The 20401-nt window shown below is 36.3% G+C and overlaps 2 protein-coding genes across 2 annotated transcripts; one reads left to right on the plus strand and one right to left on the minus strand.

The window, feature by feature from the left end:
• On the minus strand, nucleotides 1-16327 carry dgkab (diacylglycerol kinase, alpha b). The gene is given in 24 exon segments (XM_042765929.1): nucleotides 1-870; nucleotides 2158-2218; nucleotides 2743-2863; nucleotides 3157-3331; nucleotides 4054-4144; nucleotides 4245-4309; nucleotides 4437-4597; nucleotides 5736-5825; nucleotides 7274-7359; nucleotides 7437-7511; nucleotides 7683-7756; nucleotides 9292-9366; nucleotides 9519-9608; nucleotides 9765-9875; nucleotides 11101-11189; nucleotides 11783-11900; nucleotides 12006-12122; nucleotides 12769-12839; nucleotides 13033-13092; nucleotides 13275-13349; nucleotides 13969-14113; nucleotides 14525-14601; nucleotides 14805-14901; nucleotides 16193-16327. Coding segments are annotated over 23 exon segments (2178 nt in total). The 5' UTR covers nucleotides 14878-14901; nucleotides 16193-16327; the 3' UTR covers nucleotides 1-792.
• nabp2 (nucleic acid binding protein 2) lies at nucleotides 16213-20149 on the plus strand. The gene is made up of 6 exons (XM_042765928.1): nucleotides 16213-16318; nucleotides 17117-17255; nucleotides 18312-18382; nucleotides 18701-18777; nucleotides 18876-18924; nucleotides 19087-20149. Exons 1-6 carry the CDS (start codon nucleotides 16240-16242, stop codon nucleotides 19260-19262), a joined length of 591 nt encoding a protein of 196 aa, XP_042621862.1. The 5' UTR covers nucleotides 16213-16239; the 3' UTR covers nucleotides 19263-20149.
• The last annotated feature ends 252 nt before the right edge of the window (nucleotides 20150-20401 follow it).

Here is a 20401-nt window from a genome sequence, read left to right on the forward strand (position 1 = left end):
TATTTAGTAGAAGTACAGTGGAATCATATTTAAAATGTGTTAATTACAATCTCCTTCACACCTGTCACAGTAATACCTTAGGAGAGCACCCAATTACACAACTGTGATTAATAAATTGAAATGAGATTTCAGTCACCACTGAAAACACCAGGAGTTCAGAGAAAGAGAACAATTCAGTGAAGAAAAGTTGCATGATATTCTAGGATCATCTATGAAAGCACCATATGATTATTTATTAAATGTATTGGTTTCACTGCTACAAGGTTGTGTGTACATCAACATTACACGATAGTTAACACGAACTACCAATTCATTTTAATAACAAGAAAGTGACAGCACAATGACGAACTAACATTATCTAACAGTGAACAAAATTCTAATTATAAATTAACATCAAACAAGAAGAAAAATGTCTGAAAAGATATTCATAATACATCATGTATGCAATATCTAATACACGTTACATGTGCAGTTAGTAATGTATATAATCTTGTTGTAATGTGTTATTAATCACAAACTCAATCGTGTGAGATACTAGGACTACTTCTGTAAAAGGATTCTTAACTAACAGAAAATACATAATTCATGTGCCAAACAAACTAGCAGTAAAGATGAACACAAGCCTAGTGCAGAATTTATTTAAAAAAATATATTTTGATAGGCTATAAAAGTACAATGTTTACTATTATCGTACAGTACACAGTGTTCAATTACAAATGGTATAATGTTCTACAATATATCCTCATTTTTCATCTACTTTATCTTCTGTGCTGTGATCTTCAGGCTTCTGTTTTACTTGGGGAAGCATCCCAGTGATGTAGCAGGAGCAGCCATCAACATATTAGCCTGATTTTTGTGTGTGATATGAATCTACAGACAGACAGACAGACAGACAGACATCAGTTTTATGTTAATAAGGAAGTACATATAGCTACAGCAAATATCACTCCACAGAATGCAGCTTGAAGGTTCAAACATCCTTTATTCACCTTATCCCGTATGTTTTAACCAGAAATAATGAAATCTGGAGTATGAATGTTAGAGATCATCACAGAATAATCACAATACTCAGCATGTGGTAATGGAGGGGACTCATTCATGTGTAATATTTACCTCTGTCAGCATTATGTTTAGTTTCAATTGTGTATTTGTTCATGTGTCTGTTCCCAGTTTCTCCTTTAGGTTGTTGTCCTAGTTAGTTTCCTTAAATCAGTTCATCTCAGTTCATCTTTTTGTCAGTTCTCGCCTTAAGTAATGTGGTTAGTATTCTTAGGAATTGATTTTGCATCATTCATCTCCTGACAATGATAATATATGCCACCTCACCATCTGGATTTAAACAAGCGAATACGCAAAACTTTAGGACTGCAGAATTACTGCAGGGATTAATATGTTTCTGGCATGTTTGGCAACAATTCTTTTAACCCTAACTGATGCAGTGTGTAGCTTTTTATTTCCCAAACAACCTTGTTAGAAGACAAACCCATGTTCATATTCCAGGATGACAATGGCTAGATTCATCAGGCTCCAACTGTGAAAGACTAGCAACCACAGTCCTGAGCTTAACCCCACTGAAAGTCTTTGAGATGTGCTGGAGTAGACCTTGCACTGTTTGGCCTAATATTTCATTGGACCGCCTTTAACGTTAATAACTTTGTGCTCTTTCTTTGGGCCATTGCTTCAACAACATTAAGCAATGTCACTACATTTATTTCCATCAAGAGCTGCATTCATTTTTGGCATGGATCTTGTATTGACAATGGGAGAGTTGAGCCACTCTGTAAAGCAGACTCCAGCACGCCCTAAAGACTTTCAGTAGGGTTACGCTCAGGACGTCCAATGAATCTTGGCATTATCATCTTGGAATATGAACATGGGTACATCTTCCAACAAAGTTGTTTGAGAAGTAAAAATCTACGCACTGCATCAGTTAAAATAATTGTTGCAAAACATGTAACATGCCAGAAACATGTTAATCAGTGCAATAATGATCCAATTCTAGACTCTTCAGAAATTACTTGTGTCCAAATAGTGTCTTTTTTTGTCCAGATACCCACATTTATAACTTACAATTGATGCATACTGAAACATTTCAATTAATGCATGCAAATCTTCACAGTTCATCGTCCGTTTAGGTTGTCCAAACAGCAGACTTACCGTACACGGAGGCTGCATCCACGGTTCTCCGTCAATCTGCATGGGCAGAGTTTTATATGTTCTAGAGAAAGAGAAGAAAAAGTAATCCTGTATCATGCACTGCAGCTCAACATATAATATTCAAATAACTTGAAATCTACCATCTTTATTGCAGTACAAAATATATTAAAATACATTTAATTAAATATCATCTTGCTTTACCATATGAGGGGCTGTGTAGGCCATACTTGATGCATTTATTAGTGTTTGTAAAAAGTTTTTTGATAATGCATATAAAAGATTTTCAATAACGTTGATCAATGTATTAATTTCACTAGTGCTTGTAAGCCTTTTCAGTAATGCATATTAATGCATTTCACTAATATTGATCAAAGTGTTAAAGAATTAGTTCACTTTCAGAATAAAAATTTCCTGATAATTTACTCACCCAATGCCATCCAAGATGTTCATGTCTTTCTTTTTTCAGTCGCAAAGTAATTTAAGTTTTTTGAGGAAAACATTCCAGGATTTTTCTCCATATAATGGACTTCAATGTGGACCAAATAACCAAATAGATAAGAGTTTGTAAGAGGCTTTTCATATTACCTGATAGTGATGTGAGCAGCCTGAACCAGGCGATGTGCTTTACTCTTCAAGCCAGTGTAAATCTGACCCATTTCCACAACACTCTCCAGCCCCACAACCTCCAGGAGTTTATCATTCATATCTACAAGTATAAATAGCATTTAGTGTAAAAGACTATCATAACTGATGATCGTGACATTTTGCCAACAAGGGCATCATCAAACAACCATGAATTATACAGTATTTAATAATAATCAAAAATGTAATCATTTGCTCTGAAACAACTTTCTTTTTCAGCTGAAGTCACATTGGGCCATTTATTTTACTCTAGCATTTATTAAGGTCAACAAACAATGGTCAACTTTCCCTCTCAAGTAAACATCTAACCATACAATTGTCGATTTCATTTTTTAATTGTAATAAGAATGTGTTTACCCTGTGAGCACATCTCAAGCGCATCAGGATCAACAGTGACCTCTTGCCGCTTCTTTAGTTTCTCAGCACTCTTTGTTTCTCCCCACAGGTTTGAACCACCGTGCATGCTGGGAATGTTCAGGACAGCGATGCCCTCCAATGCGAGTCTGCTCAGTTCGACTGGAACTCCACAACACTACAGTGACAGTGACACTACAGCTCATTTTGAAACACCTCAATGAAAGTAAGACGTGACAATAATAAGACAAAAGACCATTTATTCATAAAATTAAATAGGCAGGTTTGTCACTTTTTTATCAGGGCAAGTTGTTAAAGTTGTAACTCACTTTTTACAATTTGTTAATCAATATTTTTGTATGTTAGAACGTTTAATTGTTTGATATTTTTATGTTACCTTTCCCGTTGTTTCATGTATCTTTTTATTTTCAGAATTGTTTTACCCATTACACATTAACCCTGCCAGACATATGAAAATTTTGTCTATTTTGTTTTTAAATGGAACAGTTCATTGAACCTATATACAAAAAGGCCTTTTACTTGCTAAAAAAGTAAAAGTATAAACTGTCAATCAGACAACAGAAGGAATGTGGTAGATTGTGAACAACAGGTTGTTCAAGAAAGTCTTGATCACGTTGATAAACTAAATGCCTTTTATAATGCCGTATATCAAATATAATACCATAGGCTTTATAGGGTTAAATAAGCTCTAATGTCATGTGATTGAAGGTCCCTTACTAAAATAAAATGTGTGACATGTCGTGCAAAAAAAAAAAGGTGTGTTAAATCACCTTCTTTTTCCTGGGCATCAATGGCGAAAACATTTAATAACTTTGTTTTTAGACTTCGTAGTGAGAAAAGTCAGTGGAAATCCTGTGCAGCTATTAAACAATCATTTACCTCAATGGTAAGACATTCCTTGAGGTTCCTGCAGGAAGCTGAAATGGTCTCAGATGTTGCGAGTTGAAAATACCACAGCTTATTTCTGGCTCTTTCATGTCAGAAAACAGATAAATGTAGGACAGTTAGAACTAAACTAAAAACGTTGTCAAAACACAACACAATGTAGTAAGCACATTTCAGATCCTGACCTACTGTTGAACTTCTGCGGATTCTTCTCTCTCATAACATGAAACTGGTGTGCTATAGATGCATCCTGTTGAAGGAACCACCGAAATTATTGACACAAATACAATATACCTGCCAAATAAAGAAAAAGAGTGGTTCTTTTCTAAGAGCCAAATGACTCAAAATCCATCAAGAGGAAATTAAAGGGCACTCACCACACCAAGAGAGAAATAGTTGTTGATGATGTCATTAGGCACCGGGTCGCCCTCGTCTGCCGTATCTGCTGGAATGACTTGCAAACTCCAGCGATCCATCTTTACCAGTATACTCTTTTCAATCTGCTTAATGATTTCTGTCAGATCAGAGCCTTCATATCCTGAAATTAAATGAATGAGTACCACAGCATCAACCATGTGGCCAATGTTTTGCCAGTGACTAATTTTATTGAAGGGCCCTCCAGAAGTGGGAAATGTACAGTGAGTATTACTTATTTTATTCCCTATCAGCTGCTATTTACATTTCAACTCAGCATAGTGTTTTATTCTTGAGTCTGATAAGGTACAGTACCATATGGTACAGTAATCTGTTACTTCAATTTCCCAACTCAGATTGTGCATTGTGTTCAAGTTGATTGAGGACATTTCTCACACTGACCAACAGAAATCTGCTTGATTTGAAAGTAATATCTGTGTGAGCTGTGTTTCATACATACAGCACTGATAAATGACTTTTTTTTTTTTTTTCTTGCCGACACCTTAGTAAGTCAATAGCTGGGGCTGAAATATGTACAAAGTAGATATCTTGGTTTAAAACTTACTTCACAACTTTTAAAAAGTTTGTCCCATATAGCATGGATAATATGAATTCAGTTTGTGGCAGTTGGGATATCATGTTTTGTTTCTTTAAAGTGTTAAAGTAATTTTTAAGAAGTTCCACGTATACACGACAATGTTTTCAAAATGATTCACATTTACACATATCTGTGAAAACTGCCAAAAACGCTGTATTATGTACGCCGGGCCAGTAGTTGGTGCTGTCACCTTGTTAGTAAACAGCACCTGTAGGGAAGTGACGATTATATGTTGTATATGATGCGTCTCTGCTGTTGGTTGTAATATTGGTGAATTAAATCCATACTTTGCTGAAGAAGCGTTAGCAAACTCTTAAGCAGCAACAACAGTACCATGTACTCCGCCATTGTTGTGTATGTTTGTACACGCTTGCCTTTAAAACCAAAACATACTGCGCATGTCTACATACCTAACACGTACTATGCATGCGCATGACGTCTCGTTTTCAAAGATTCCCATATTGGGTGTTTACACGGAAATGATAGCGATGCCGTTTTCAAAAACTTGCACTTTGAAACCCGTTTTTAAAAATATGTGTTTTCAGTTCCCAAAATGCATTATCGTGTAAACAAACAGTCAAAACGCATTAAAAAAAAGCATGTGGAAATACCCCAACTGATGCAGACAGTATTCATGGACTAGACTGTTCAAGAGAAGACTCACCCCCTCCCCAGTGCAGACACCGTGCCAGATCATTTCCTGTCCCAAGAGGAAGGATTGCAACTGGAGGGCGAATCGCCATATCAGCTTTATCTGAAGTAAAAAACAAAAACGACAGGTCTGCTTAAATTAACTAATTTACTTAACTATTACATTATTAAATGATAAGAAATACATACATTTATTGCATTTATGAGATTGTATTCTGTTAAATTTGTACTGAAATGCAAGTAGTGACAGCTTAAAGATTAAAAAGAGGAAAAGGTGAAAGGTCAAAACAGGTGAGGTGAAAACAGAATGGTTAGTACTGAACAGTGGTGAGATGAACAAAGACTGTGAAGATATAACAGTCTTTGCAGATGGAACTGGCAACACGGAGAACACAACCGGAATACTAAAGCAAACTTGACAAGGCAACAGGAACACAGAGATGAGAATGACTGGAGAACTAAAAGACTGGATTACTGAGATGCAGAATACCAGTAAGTTCAACAGGAGAGAGTCAGTAACACTGTGTGCACAAGCGAGTCCATTTGATGAGCGAGACCATGTTAAATATGATTGATTGGTGACAGGTGTTGCTGATCAGTATACTGGTGAACATGGACTGTGACTGAGGCAGAGAGTCTGGTGAAGCAGTGACAGTGCCCTCCCCTCCACAGACCACTCCAGAGGACCGGAACCTCAGATGTCCGTGCTGACCCCGTCCATGCAGTGAAGATGAGATGAACCATGTAGAAGTTGTTCAGTAGGGTCAAAACCAGGATGTCACCGCGAGGTACCTACAAACTCTCCCCAAGACTGTAACCTTCCCAGTCGATCAGATACTTGAAATGATTCCTCCGGCACCAGGAGTCCAGGATCTCACAGACAGCACAGGACCAGCCCATCACCTAGAAGCAGGTCCGGAGGAGGATCGTAGGCCCAGCAGACTCAGTGAAGGGGATAAGTCTTGAGGAGTGACACATACTGGAGAATCTGGGTGCAATATGGTAATATGCTGGGAGGTGTAAACGGAAAGGTGACTGGGTTGATTTGTCTCATGAACCGATATGGCGGGGACTTGTCTTCTTGCAGGGCAGTTCAGCACAGATATCTCTGGGAGAGAGCCAGACCTTCTGTCCTAGATGGTAAGTAGGGCTTGCTGTTCTCCCCTTGTCTGCCCGGCTCTTCTAACAGCCCATTAGAGATGGAACCAGGGGCCCACAGATGAAACCACCAATGGCTCTCAGGGAAGCTGAGTACGCATTGGGAGGGAGTGAGGCTGGTGACAGGATTATTAAGAGAGTTTTGTGTTTTTGGCCCATGCAAGGATTTGACTCCAGCCATCCTCATGGTTGTGGAAGGAGAACTAGATTAAAGTCCTTTTAAGGCTCATGTGGCTCATGCAACTTACCAAATAAACTATGATAAAAACATCAAAAGCTGAGAAAACAAATGGGTGTAGGTTTTAATGGGCAACAAAATACAATGTAAGTAAATATAATTGTGTGCATACCGTGATAAATCTTTGGATTTGTGTATAAATTTGTGTTTCTCACCAATAGCATCCAAAATCCACCCAACAGTGCCATCTCCTCCACAGACCAGGACTCTGCATTTATGAAGATTTTGAAAGAACTGGAGCCTGAAATGCAGACACATTCATAGACACATGAGGTTTTGAACTGAATGGTGTTTGTCCACACTATTTATAAAACATACCCTGGATTTGGTCCTCCGTTGTCAAGATTGTACACCTGTCGTGGGTTCAGGAGGTACTGAAACTTTCTCAACACTCTACGACAAACCAGATAATGACAATAAGCATGTAATTTTAAATGTACTTACATCTATGTAAAAAGATTGTTGGGGTCTTAACCATTTTAGGACACTAAACAGTCATCAGTAACTGTTTTAATGAACAGCTCTTAAAGAGTATACAATAGAGTATACAATAGAGAGTATAACCTCTTTCCCTGTTTTCCGCCACTCTTTGGATTTACAAAGACCAAAAGAGGGTTTGTGTCCTTCACAGGAAATATCTAAATAGACAGAGTAAATAAATATATAAACAAAGTGGAAAATGATTAAACTAAAGCACATGCATACACATTTATCATACTGTACCTTTTGTATTACAAAAACACACACAGCGGTGCTTGAAAGTTTGTGAACCCTTCAGAATTTTCTATATTTCTGCATAAATATGATCCAAAAGATCATCAGATTCTCACATAAGTCCTGAAAGTAGACAAAGAGAATCCAATCAAACAAATGAGACCAAAATATATACTTATATACATATATATACATACTTTGTCATTTATTTATTCAGGAAAATGATCTAATGTTACATATCTGTGAGAGGCAAAAGTATGTGAATCTCTAAGATTAGCAGTTCATTTGAATGTGAATATAGAGTCCATCTGTTCAGAGTTGTTTTTAATCAATGGGATGACTATCAGGTGTAAGTGCATGCCCTATTTTAATTAAAGAACAGGGATCATGTTTGTGGAAGTGAATCATGGCACGGACAAAGGAGATCTCTGAGGACCTCAGAAAAAGAGTTCTTGTTGCTCATCAGACTGGAAAAGGTTACAAAACCATCTCTAAAGAGTTTGGACTCCACAAATCTACAGTCAGACAAATTGTGTACAAATGGAGGAAATTCAAGACTACCCTCCCCAGGAGTGGTTGACCAACAAAGATCACTCCAAAAGCAAGACGTGTAATAGTCTGTGAGGCTGTAAAGGACCACAGGGTAACTTCTAAGCAACTAAAAGCCTTTCTCACACTGGCTGATGTTAATGTTTATGAGTCCATCTTCAGCAGAACACTAAACAAATATGTTGTGCATGGCAGAGTTGCAAGCAGAAAGCCAGTGCTCTCCAAAAAGAACATTGCTGCCCTGCAGTTTGCTAAAGATCATCAAACCAGAGGACTATTGGAGAAATGCTTAGTGGAGAAATGAGACCAAAATGGACATTTTTGGTTTAAATGAGAAGTGTAATGTTTTGAGAATGGAAAACACTGCATTCCAGCATAAGAACCTTAGACCACTGGTGAAACATGGTGGTGGTAGTATCATGGTTTGGGCTTGTTTTTTCTGCATCTGGGCCAGGATGGCTTGCTATCATTAATGGAACAATGAATTATGAATTATACCAGCAAATTTTTAAGGAAAATCTGTCAGAGAACTGAATCACAAGAGAAAATGGGTCATGCAGCAAGACAACAACCCAAGCACACGAGTCATTATTACACCAAAGAATGGTTAAAGATGAACAAAGTTAATGTTTTGGAACGGCCCAGTCAAAGTCCAGATCTTAATCCAACTGAAATGTTGTGGAAGGACCTAAAGCAAGTTCATAGGAGGAAACCCACCAATATCACAGAGTAGAAGTGCTTCTGTACTGAGGATTGGGCTAAAATTTCAGGACTTAAAAATATGATAATCTTTCGGGTCATATTTATGCAGAAATACAGAAAAGTCTGAAGGGTTTACAAACTTTCAAGCACCACTGTATAATTATAATATTTCAGTTCAAGATTGGTTTAAATGTAAATGTGTGCTTGCCTGCAGAAAGTGTCCATCTGAATTTATGTTTGCCAGGTAATTTTCTTCAAGACTACTTCCTGAACTAGAGTCCATCTATAATTGAACATGGGGGGGGGGATGCTACAATTATTGTATACAAAATGCTATAATAGTTATTGCAAAACTGTCTATATATCAACAGCAGACACAACAACAACAACAATTAAATAATAATAATTTCTGATATTGTTCTAGTTGTTGCTTACAGCACATATGGCCCATGGGGGAAGGATGTGATGCTGTAATAGTCCACAGTCACAGTGTGATGAGCCCAGAGGAACACAGTCACTGTGGCGCTACATTCATCATCAGCAAAAAAACATCAGCATCTAAACATATACTGTATGCAGTACTAGATCTCTCTAAATAAAACAACCAACTAAAAAAATGAAGTCTTTAGGTCACGGTTGCTTTTAATAGTGGCAGATCTGACAAAAATAATCTGCACTCACCATGCGATGACACCACGCACAGCTCTTTCCTGTTAGCATTTTAATCTTTTTGTGGCAAATCTCACATTTGTTGGATTCACAGTCAGCACTGATCCAATCATGAACTGAACACTGGTGAAGGGGGAAAAAACAGGACAAGCATTACCTTGCATTAGTTCAACCAAACATTAAAATTTGCTGAAAATGTACTCACCCTCTGGCCATCCGAGATGTAGATGAGTTTGTTTCTTCATCAGAACAGATTTGGAGAAATTTATCATTACATCACTTGCTCACCAATGGATCCTCTGCAGTGATTGGGTGTCGTCAGAATGAGAGTCCAAACAGCTGATAAAAAACAAAAACTAAAAAAATCTTGCGCATCTTGAAGTAAAAATTTGTGGGTTTTTTTTCAAAATCATTAAGATGTTTTTAACTTCAAACCATTGCTTTCTGCTAAAACAAGAGTCCTCTACTCATAACATCAATATCTCCTGTGATCAAGTCATCTGATCTGAATCAGGACAGAAATATGCACAGATCAAGCAGCTTTTACAAGCAAAAACAGTCCAAAATCATTCTCAAACAAAAAATGTCAGAAGAAAACAGGAGATGGACTTTTTCACTGGAGGAAAAGTTATTATGGATTATGGACTTATATTTTAGCCAGAAGCAACAGTGTACATTTAAAATTCCTTAATGATGGATTCCTTAAAAACACAGCTTTTTGCTTCACAAGAAGTTAATCGATGGACTGGAGTCATGTGGATTACTTGTGCAGTACAGGACAGGTTTATTGAGGTCTTACCCCATTGTGTAAAATACACTGGTAACGGACAGGTGTATTGAGACCTTACTCTTTTGTGTAAAATACACTGGTTATTGTATTTTATTTTATGATTTCATTTCTTTATGTATCTTGTTCTTTTCTGTGAATGCACACATGTATTTCTCTTTTGTAACACCCCTTGTAACACTGTTTTTAAAATGTGCTATATAAAGCTTTACTTATTTTTATCAGATGGGCTCTCATTCTGACGGCACCCATTCACTGCAGAGGATCCATTGGTGAGCAAGTGATGGAATGCTACATTTCTCAGAATCTGTTCCCGTGAAGAAACAAACTCATCTATGTCTTGGATGGTCTGAGGGTGAGTACATTTCCATTTTCATCTTTGAGGGAACTGTTGCTTCAATGCCTTTTTTGAACAACTTCAACATATAATTAGCAAGCGAATGTTACATAATACAGAACATAATGTGATATTAGCAAATATTAGCATGCAGGTGTTACTGTATTGTACAATGTCATTTATGAACTGTGCAACTATCAGATGTTCTTTTTATTAATTCTCACCCCTATCTCTGTTTTGGACCTGACAAAGGTCCTGACACACGGTGTGCAGTTTTTGTTGGCACAGCTGCTGTGGACGGTGTATTTGCAAACTAGAAATCAATAAAAGAAGAGGGGCAACACTGACAATGTCAATTAAAAAAGACACAAGTAAGAGCATATACTAAGACACTAGACAAGGGTATTCTTATATGCTTTGAAATCAGACAAGACAAGGCCGTACATATTCAGCGTTACATGCACATGAAGGCCAAAAATGTCCGAAATATCTAATGAATATATACTAAATGTAGGGGCTCTTGAAATGGACTTTGGATAATGAGAGGATATGTATAAAAGCCTGTTCACACCAAAGACAATAACTGTCGATAACAATAGTTTTGATATGGTTCTGAAATAAGTAAGATATAGTTATGATATCGATATTGTTCTAAATATAAAAGAATAGTTAAGTCCACACCACAACGATAATGATAATGGGACATATGAATGATATCATTGAAATCCCTTTCAGAATAATTATTTTCCAGCTGATGAACAATACAAACACTGACAGCCAATCAGAATCTATCCTGCTTTAAAGAGGTGGAGCATTTAAAGTGGCAAAACAGACCTTAAAGCTGTACGTCAATATTAAAAATATGCTCATGAATTAAATAAAAAAGATTATCATTAATAAACTCACAATTGCATGACAAGCCCTGTTTTCGCAGGCCCAACATCATGTTCTGACAGACAAAGCAATACGTGGGTCTGTTGAAGTTTTTCAGCCGCCAGACATGTTGGCCGTCTTTTTCAGCTACCTGAAGATAACGTTTAAAACAAAAACCAATATAATGAATTCCACACCATGTGACAACATTGGTGTATGATTATATATACATCTGCATATGACAAAGATTATTTACCTTTAATCCAAGCAAAACCAGAAGAGGAATGTTGTTCAAGCCACCCTGTATCCATTCTTGTTGGGTTAAAGTACCACTGCTGTCTATGTCTATGGCTTTCAGCATGTCTCTAAGCACCTAAGAAAATGAACAATGCATAAAAAAATTTAAAGATATATACTGCCCTTATATTAGTGGGATATGGTATAATAAGACTGGGAAACTTGATGTGCATGGAGGACGATGGGCTTCAACTGCCAAGAGAAATGGCTAAAGCTAAATAAAAAATAAATTGTTGAAAGCAGGACTTGATTTTACACATCATTGTTAAATGAATTGTAAATGGTGGATGGATGCTGTTTAAAGAGAATGGTGGCTTAGCAGAGAAGAGCCATGTTATAGAAAGATAGTTTTTATAAAATATATGGATAGATGAATCATTCCCAATTAGCACAATTAATAAATAGGGTCTATTCTGATTTACTGTGTGCCAGCTTTAAAAGTGCCACTGTTTGTCATCTATGTAAAGACAGCTTTACATAGAAGTGACTGAAACCTGCTTCTCTGTTCTTTGAAATAATGTGCATGACATGATTTAACTTGACTTTAAATGTTTTCTTTCCTATTATGTAATAGATATATTAAAAGCAGAAAATCTGGGACTATTGGAAAAAAAAATGCAAGACCATCACTGGCACGAACCAACTAACTAACTAACTAGCAAAAGCAATTTCTGTGAAGCAGTTATACCTTCTGAAAAAGTTACTGGTATGTATGAACTCACTGGCTTTAGTTCTGTCACATCCCATCCAAGGTATTCATATTATACAACAAAAAGTGTAAAAAATTTTACAACTAAATATAAAAAAAACATACACAGAAAAAATAGAATTTATTATTATAAATATTAATTATTACTTATTTTAAGAGGAGATCACTGGACATGCTAGTAGACTAATTTGAACCTAAGTAAGCTACAATGGGAATTAGGAGGGTAGCATTAAATAGAAATATTAAAATATACATATGGACATATAAAAAAGTATGCCTGATGTTACCTTGCTATCAAGATGTCCATTGTCATCTTTATCATATAATTTGAAGGTGTCTGCCAAATAGGTGTTATATAAATAATAAATACTTTGCATGTAGACTACATTTAATTACACTTAAAACAAACGGCAAGTTTTTATAATAATTTAGATGATTAAAAATGATTCAACTCATTTTGCATTATAAACGGAGTTAGTACATAGTATCAGTGATATTATCTACTAGAGAATGTCTTACACTCTAGTTTGTCTCGTGGATTTCCATCCTCCAATATGGAAAAGTAACAAGATACAGCTTTAAGAGAGACACAGCCTGAAAGAGGAGATCAAAGATTGACAACAAAACAAATAACACTAAATATCAATGTAATGATCACCACAAAAAATAAATAAATAAAAAACTGCTGCAGCTTTCTCAAAAATGTTGTTGATATTTATGTCATTTGTCTTTTGTTTTGCAGTGAAAACCCACAAATTATATGTTTTTGTTCAATTTAATGACAGTTAAGAACACAATTACCTTCTATAAATATATTTTTGTCTGCAAGTACTTAAAAATACTTATTGTGGACTCCCATGCAGAAGGCAACAGTGACACCCACACAGAAATAATTATAATACAGAAGGGAGTTATAGATGCCAATGCTTGCACACTGTCACTGATTCGTACCTTTTAAACAATAAATTCATATTATTTTCATTAAAAAAAAGCACTGTCAGGTATTGCATTTATTCAAAACATTAAAAAAGTGCATGTGCCGTAGAACATTATCATTTTGTCTTGTGCGCTTGACACGTAAATGTAAACAAGGCATTCGATCTCTTATGAAGTTTGGATGTGAAGAGGTTAGAAAGACAATACACAAGTGTATTTTGCAACATTTACTGAAATTATGTAGTTCAAGATGACTGTTAAAAATGAAGCAGCTAACCGTCTTTGGTGTGATGACCCTGGTCAGGACAACACTGTTCAGATCTTTGAAAATACCAGTAGAGACGCTGGCAGAGATCAGCTGGAAAATCTTCTACCTCGAGATAAGTCTTGAGGAACAGAGAAAATCCTGCTGCATCTATGCGCTTCAGTGAGGAAAATGCAAAGAGAATGTGTCATACCAAACATTTACCGACTGAGTGACTGTCATGTCTTTCCAAACCTGTGACAATGTTGTGTTGGACCCCACTGACTTCAGTGTATGGGCAAAAACAGATCTCATTCTTCAGAATACAAAGAATCAGAAGAAAGAAAGTTATACAGCTTTGGAACAACATGAGGAATGAATTAATTAATTTATTGATTGATTGAATGATTTATTCATTCAGAGTGTGTGAACTATCCCATTTGCACTCAAAGTTATATACTTTAAATCAAACCAAAATATGGCTAAATATCAAACAATAACCCCCCAAACTTCACATATCTTTTTTAACGTGATGATTATATTATTAATGGACAAATGAACTATTGGGGGAAGTCATTTTCAAGCTTACATCTCCAAACCTGTGGTGGACCAGCTTTCCACCAGCATGAAATTCCTTCATTGCATCTTTCACCTTTATCCTGCTGTCTAGAAAATACAAAACAATTTTTTTTTTTTTTAATTAAAACATACAAATAAATAATGAAAAGCTTTTGTCAGCTATTTAACTTAGAATATTCTTCTTAACTTATAATATATATCTTATTATTCTATCATGTATGAGTCAGTGAAGGAAATTAATCATGTTTATCATAATGTTATTGATGTGGTGGTTTATGAAAGTTACTTACATTCTATATACTCTTGCAGCTGAATGAAGTCAACGGGGGTAATCTCATTTTCTAAATCTGATTCTGTGGCCATATTGTCTGTCTTAAGTCTCTCAGCCTGAGAAATGAACACGAAAAAAACAACAATAATAATAAAAAAAATAAGAATACACTACAAAAACAAAAAAAAAAAAAATAAAATAAAAAAAGAACTTTTTTTTTGTGGCAAACTGCTGTAGTCTAATCTTTGGTGTGTTACAAGATCTTAATTTCCACATGTGAATAATTACTGTAACATGCACTATGGTATTTACGCTGTGCTGAAAGTTACTGTACATCCACAGTAGATGAGCAAAACAAAGAAACAAGAAACATGGTATTACCATGTTACGTGAAATTTTAATGCTGGATAACTGACGAACGCATAAAGACTACAAAATCGACAAATTCGTTTAATGGACTCAATTAAAAGAAAATTTTCAACTAAATGAATAAATCCGGGGTTGCTCTAATTAATGACATTTCTAATTTGGATTGCGCCTCCAACTCTTTTCAGATCTGAATTTTCCCAGCGATGTTTCTTTATGTTGTACAGCGTGTGCATTCATAAAACAACTTTTTTAAAACGCACCCTAAAGACACCCTAAAGATCTTACCTTAAAGAGGCGCAAATTCACTCGAAACAAATGAATGAGGGATTAAATGCCCCGTTTTAACGCGCTAAATGCATTTTAGATATCTATCATATGTGGATTAACACGCATGTGCATTACATAAAGCTCACGAGACTGTAACGTTACAGCTCAAGCCTCTAAAAATGTATCTGTAAAAACTTGAACATTTTCCCATACTTTTGACACATTTTCACATTTCATTTGCAGATAATTCAACTTTTTAATTATGCATATGTTGTGCAGGTCGTATACGTGCGGATAACTACGTCATTACGTACGGAAACATTGCGTCACGACGTTTTAGTAAAAAAAGCAAAACTACGTCAACCACTGTAAGCGGTAGTTGAGTGTCCACGTTCACTGTGATGATTGACAGCAGTCTGTGATCAGAACATTCAGCGCCATAAATAACATTACGAGCAGTGAGTCTGTTCTGGATTATTCTCACAAAGCTTTGCAGATGACGAGGAATAGTAGGCTACTATTAAAACAGAAAACAGTCAGTGCGGCCATATCTCAGAGCTAACCAGTAAGTGTTTGCATTAGTTTTATCTTTTGAAAATGTGTAACGTTAGTATTGTTGATCAGCTGTCAGTGTTGCACGTGCATGTGTCGTCACAGCGAAATTAATGTTTGTTTGACAAAAAATTATTTGCATATATGCATCCTTAATTTGGACATGGCATTGCATGTCATTTGAAACAGTGAGTGTAAATGCATCAGATGTGGACTGACATGTTGTGTGTCAGGTCTTGCAGGATTCGGGCAGAAGCAGACTGATCATGAGCACAGAGACTCATGTGAAGGACATTAAACCTGGACTCAAGAATCTCAATGTCATCTTCATCGTGCTGGAAACAGGTGTCCAAACAACACTTTACATGAAGTGGAAGAACAAAAGAAAGAAAAAATAATAATTATAATTTCACTGCATTAACACAATTATTTAGCCGATGCTTTTTATTTAAAGTGACCCATATATCAGGAAAATCAAAAGCATTTTATCATACAGGAACCAACAATAGCAGTCCCACACCGTTGAATTTCAAGAATAAAAGGAGTGCATCTAATGCATTAATGCATATATAGTAGCTTTAAAAAAAACACGTTCTCTGATGGTATTGTGGTACACACTGTTAAACGTTTTTCATATTTTAATATAATCTATACCCAAGTGCTGTAATATTTCCATATTGATCATGTACTCATGGTATGGCTTTTAATTTGTGTACTTTTTGTTATTGGCTCCATTTGTCATTGACATTTAGTTACTATTTAAAATTTAAGTATATTAAGTAATAAAGTATAAATAAAAAATCCATGAAATTTAACTGCAGAAATGTTTGCCAGAGTTTTACAGTAAAAACATATGGAAGCAGCATTTTCAGTTTTAAAGACTGAAATCAATTTCATTATTTTATTAACTGAAATAGCATTAATATACCACATTACGTTTTTTTTTTTATTAATAATTATTTATTTATAATTTATAATTATCTATTATAATATTATGACAACCACAGGTGGTGAAAACATTACTCTTAAATTGCAATAAACATTAATTTATCAGCATATGAAGTAACATAAACCCCTAATGTACATAGGAATATCAGGTTGTTGTTTTTTTTACTGTAAGTGGTAGTATTTTTCTCATTCAAGGACGAGTGACGAAGACCAAAGACGGTCATGAGGTGCGCACATGTAAAGTGGCTGACAAGACGGGCAGCATCAGTGTATCGGTTTGGGATGAAGTCGGTGGCCTCATCCAGGCTGGTGACATCATCAGACTTACCAAAGGGTGAGACTGTGTCTGATCAGTGATGCACACTGAAAGTCTATCAGACGTATTCTTTCAGACATCTGAACAGATGCTGACTATGCTCAAAAGACAATCAGTTTATTTACCATAGTAACTGCCTAGCAACCACCCAAAACACCCTAGCAACCGCCTTGCAACACCTTAGCAACCACCCCAAATACCTTAGCAACTGCCTAGCAACCACCCATGTTACCATAGCAACCGCCTAGCAACCGTCCAGAACACCCTAGCAACACCTTAGCAACCACCCCAAGTATCTTAGTAACTGCCTAGCAACCGCCTAGCAACCACCCAGAATACCCTAGCAACCACCTAACAACACCTTAGCAACCACCCCAAGTACCTTAGCAACTGCCTAGCAACCGCCTAGCAACCACCCAGAACACCCTAGCAACCGCTTAGCAACACCTTAGGAACCACCCCAAGTACCTTAGCAACTGCCTAGCAACAACAAACATCAACAAAACAACAACACAGCAACAACCAATAACACCCTAGCAACCGCCTAGCAACACCTTAGCAACCACCCCAAGTAACCTAGCAACCAGATAGCAACACCCTAGCAACCACCCCAATTACCCTAGCAACCATCCTGGGTACCCTAGCAACGGCCCTAGCAACCATCCTGGGGACCCTAGTAACCGCCCTAGCAACCATCCTGGGGACCCAAGCAACCATCCTAGCAACCACCGCTACTAACCTAGCAACCAAATTGGAACACCATTGCAACCACCCCATTTACCCTAGCAACCACCGTGGGCACCCTAGCAACCGCACTAGCAACTACCCTAGGCACCCTAGCAACTGCCATAGCAACTGCCTAGAAACACCTTAGCAACCGAGGGCCGAGTTTTGCCACTGCAAGCACCACTCACATTTTCTTCAGGAAATGTACATTCTAGTTTATATTATTGTTTATAACAATAGTGAACAGTTTTATCATTTGAGAGTAAATATGACTAAAACTGTTGATATACAAGACTAAAAGTTTACAGTCTTCAGAACTATTTACAGTACATTTGTATTTTTCCGCAGTTATGCCTCAGTTTTTAAAGGCTGTCTGACGCTGTACACTGGAAGAGGTGGAGAACTACAGAAGATCGGAGAGTAAGTTGATTACTGGACAGGAAGTAATTATTTAATCATTCATTTTTTGTAAATGGCAGTATAGTTATTTCAATAAGAAATGTTTTGCATAAAAACTATAATATCACTAAGAAAAATACAGACAATATATACACAAAATATTGTAGAAACTTAATTTTTTGTAAAGTTGCTTTGCAATGATTTGTATCATAAAAAGCACTATACAAATAAACTTGAATTGAATTGAATTGAAACAAAAATACAGTATATATGTATTAAACTTCATCTTGCCCAAAATATTGTATTTTAGATGAATTAATGTTTTGTATCCAATTTGTAATTCTGCATGGTGTATTCAGAGGTGCCAAACTTTAGTGAGCCAAATCCAGAATATTTGGCCCAGATTAATAAAACGGTACGTCTAGATGGATTTCTGGCTTAATACTTAATCAAATCATTTTTTTAAAAACCGTTGGTCATAGTAATTGATTTTTTTTTCTTGTTACCCATCAGGGACTGAATGACCAGAGCAACACGAACAGCAGCACTGGTGCACCTGCAGGTATCATTACATACTGCAACATCTGCTTTTTGTCGTGAACCACTAGCCTATACATAGCCTATAGAATTATAAATCCTTTAGGGTTCCTAGTTTTTTGATAAACCTGTTTATGTTCTATATTCTTTCAATATACTGGTCCACAGACATTGTTTTACTCTTTGGGGAATGACACTCCCAATGGAAATGGGCTGAATTCTCAAGGCTCTGGCAACTCTACTAATCCACAGCCGGGTGGACGAGCAAGTAGTGGAAATGGAAACAGGTCGACACCGAGTCCAGGTGTGGGAGGAAGCTCCGTAAGCAATGGCAAGGAGACACGGCGAACGGTCAAAAGATGATTTTGTTCAATCATGAATCAGTTTACAGTAATAATTTCAAAATGGATGTCAGCAGCTATTTGTCATGTCTCATATGAAGACATGTATTGCTAAACTTTGAGATTAATGCTTTCATATGTATATTTGTTTAACTGTATGGACTGTCCGGTCTTGTAAAATCACATGTGTTTTGAGGTATAGATCAATTCCTGTTTTTTCTTGTTTTATGCTCTCCAGAATGAACACACTAAGCTATTGTAGTTTCTAGTTGTTAGTCGACTTTTGATGATCAGTTTCAACATTAATATTCAGTCATTGTTAAAATGCCAGGTTTGTCATCTAAAGTAAGTCTTGGCAGGTAAATGAAACCAACAAGAGGTTCACCAACAAGCAGATGAGAAAAATCTGTTATAGTGCCCTCTAAGAACAGAATCTGATCACATTCGATATGTTCTCCCAAGACCCCCAGAAGTTTTGAGCTTAACTTGAACTTGAATATTTCATGTCTGTAAGTTGGTCATTATGGGACAAGGCTGACAAATTTCTGTGAAAATTAGAAAAGCGTCCTGTGATGAGTTTGAAAAGTAGGTGTTATGGAAACATTTTCCCAGCCAGAAATTGAAAAAACTATGTCATCAGTGATCACAATTTGATAAGAGAGCTTTTTGGATTCCTAAAAAATCTGATGTTCCACATGAGACACTCCAAAACTGTTTACAGTAAATACCATTGTAACTGTTGTCCATCACAGAGGGCTTTTGAAACAGAAAAGACAAATAAAAAGAAGCTGTGAGAACATTTATTCCCAAAACACTGAAAACATGCAACCATTAAACCTTTTTTTTATTTGCAGATTATCTTTTGCCAGAAAATTTGGATAAAAATAAAAAAGAATGGAAAAAAAACCTCTTTTTTTTTACCTTGTTTTTTATGCTTTGCTGGTAGGACATTGATAAACATTACAAAAGATTAGATGAAATAGTGTCTAAAGCACTGATTGTTCAAAGGGGAATGCTGCAGCGGTTTGGTTTCCGTTCCTTTCTCTCATTTGTTTGTCTTAACTATTGATGTTTTTGTGTGAACGGTTTTGGAGCCTTTGAAGACTTTGTGTTGTTATACTTTATTGCGATGTGGAATTACGCTTCACCCATTGGATTATT

Source organism: Cyprinus carpio, chromosome A11 (assembly GCF_018340385.1).
Source record: "Cyprinus carpio isolate SPL01 chromosome A11, ASM1834038v1, whole genome shotgun sequence".
NCBI classification, from domain to species: Eukaryota; Metazoa; Chordata; class Actinopteri; order Cypriniformes; family Cyprinidae; genus Cyprinus; species Cyprinus carpio.